This window comes from Anolis sagrei, chromosome 5 (assembly GCF_037176765.1).
Source record: "Anolis sagrei isolate rAnoSag1 chromosome 5, rAnoSag1.mat, whole genome shotgun sequence".
NCBI classification, from domain to species: Eukaryota; Metazoa; Chordata; class Lepidosauria; order Squamata; family Dactyloidae; genus Anolis; species Anolis sagrei.
The window spans coordinates 16,038,045-16,040,544 of record NC_090025.1 but is presented as its reverse complement, the minus strand read 5'-3'; the positions used below and the strand labels follow the sequence as shown (position 1 = coordinate 16,040,544).

At 48.3% G+C, this 2,500-nt stretch overlaps 1 protein-coding gene across 1 annotated transcript in view; it reads right to left on the bottom strand.

The window, feature by feature from the left end:
• The window catches only part of PRDM8 (PR/SET domain 8), a 21,344-nt gene that overhangs the window by 3,513 nt on the left and 15,331 nt on the right, over window positions 1–2,500 (bottom strand). The window contains 1 exon segment of the mRNA XM_060779344.2: window positions 734–965. Coding sequence (XP_060635327.2) covers window positions 734–965 — 232 coding nt within the window.

Here is a 2,500-nt window from a genome sequence, read left to right as displayed (position 1 = left end):
ATTTCAGCCTGCATCAATAGGAGCATAGATCTAAGGAAGTAATGCTATCCCTCTATTCTGCTCTGGTTAGACCACACCTGGAATATTGTGTCCAATTCTGGGCACCACAATTCAAGAGAGATATTGACAAGCTGGAATGTGTCCAGAGGAGGGCGACTAAAATGATCAAGGGTCTGGAGGGTCTGGAGAACAAGCCCTATGAGGAGCAGCTTAAGGAGCTGGGCATGTTAGCCTGAAGAAGAGAAGGATGAGAGGAGATATGATAGCCATGTATAAATATGTGAGAGGAAGCCACAGGGAGGAGGGAGCAAGCTTGTTTTCTGCTTCCCTGGAGACTAGGACGCCAATGGCTTCAAATTAAAAGAGAGGCGATTCCATCTGAACTTGAGGAAGAACTTCCTGACTGTGAGAGCCGTTCAGCAGTGGAACTCTCTGCCCCGGAGTGTGGTGGAGGCTCCTTCTTTGGAAGCTTTTAAACAGGGGCTGGATGGCCATCTGTCAGGGGTGATTTGAATGCAATATTCCTGCTTCTTGGCAGAGGGTTGGACTGGATGGCCCATGAGGTCTCCTACAACTCTTTGATTCTATGATTCTATGATTCTATGACTGGAGGAAGCTGACCACAGAGTAAATCAAATCTTGTTGGGTTTCATCCCTGACTGCACAAGTCTCCAGCTCTCAATGAGGCCCCTTGGGGGGCCGCCCCGGTGCCTGTTTCCACCGCCCCACTTACCGTTCATCTTGCTTTGGGTCCTGGCGGGTCCCAGCAGGAGCAGCTCGCTCAGCTCCTTCCCGTACCAGACCAGGAGCTCCTCGTCCTTGGCGACCCTGCGGAGGGAGCGGTAGAAGAGCTGCCCGTTCTTGATGTAGGCCTCCAGGTTCTGCTCCTCCTTGTCCCGCGCGGACTGGACCAGGCGCAGCCACATCAGGCCTTCCGAGGAGCCGTTGGCCGCAGAGGTGTCCACCTGAACCAAGGCACACGGAAAGGGCAGGGAGAGAAAGGAAAGAAAGAAAGAGAGGCGCCTTAACAAGAGAGGCCAACCTATTCAAAACAGAGAATATTTGAGGACAGGGACATCCGTAGGGATACCAAGGTGCTTGTTTATAAAGCCACTAGCCGTCAACTGCCATGCGTTGCTGTGGCCCACATGGGGGTTCTGTGTGGGAGGTTTGGCCCAATTCTATCATTGGTGGGTTCAGCATGCTCTTTGACTGTAGGTGAACTATAAATCCCAGCAACTACAACTCCCAAATGTCAAGATTCTATTTTCCCCAAACTCCACCAGTGTTGACATTTGGGCATACTAAGTATTCTTGTAGAGTTTGCTCTGTGATTGTAGATGAACTATAAATCCCAGCAACTACAACTCCCAAATGTCGAGATTCTATGTTCACCAAACTCCACCAGTGTTCACATTTGGGCATATTTAGTATTTGTGCCAAGTTTGGTCCAGATCCATCATTGTTTGAGTCCACAGTGATCTCTGGATGTAGGTGAACTACAACTCCAAAACCAAAGGACACTGCCCACCAAACCCTTCCAGTATTTTCTGTTGGTCATGGGAGAACTGTTTGGCTCATCTCTGCCTGAATAAGGCAGAGCCCTGGCATGTCCTGCTTGGAAGAGGGGATTTGCTTCCCCCACCATTACTATTATCTTGAACCTGCAACAGTGTTTGTTGCTATCAGTTTTTGTTTAATCTGGGAACAATGGCTTCAAACTACAAGAGAGGCGATTCCATCTGAAAATGAGGAAGAACTTCCTGACTGTGAGAGCCGTTCATCAGTGGAACTCTCTGCCCCGGAGTGTGGTGGAGGCTCCTTTTTTTGGAAGCTTTTAAACAGAGGCTGGATGGCCACCTGTCAGGGGTGATTTGAATGCAATATTCCTGCTTCTTGGCAGAATGGGGTTGGACTGGAGGGCCCATGAGGTCTCTTCCAACTCTTTGATTCTATGATTCTATGAACTGTTGCAAGGAGGGTGGAGAGAACATGTCCTGCTTGGAAGAGGGTGAATTGCTCTCCCCCCCCCCCCCCATTACTGTTATCTCTATCAGTTTTTGTTAATTCTGTGGCTGAGTGCTATTTTTATGTTTTATATTTTGGACTAGTAACACAGCCAGAAAGTAAGTGCTGTTTTAATTAAACTGTTTGATACAAACTGGGGTGTTTGTTTGGTTCATCTCTACCTGAATAAGGCAGAGCCCTGGCATCGTGACAGAGGAGAGGATCAGGGGGAGAGGCAGGGATCCCGGTATAGTTTTTGAACTATTGCAAGGAGGGTGGAGGAGAACATGTCCTGCTTGGAAGAGGGAATTTGCTCCCCCCCCCCCCCCCCCCCCATTACTGTTATCTTGAAGCTGCAACGGGTTTGTTGCTATCAGTTTTTGTTTAATCTGTGGCTGAGTGCTATTTTTATGTTTTATATTTTGGACTAGTAACACAGCCAGAAAGTAAAGTGCTGTTTTAATTAAACCGTTTGATACAAACTGGGTGTTTG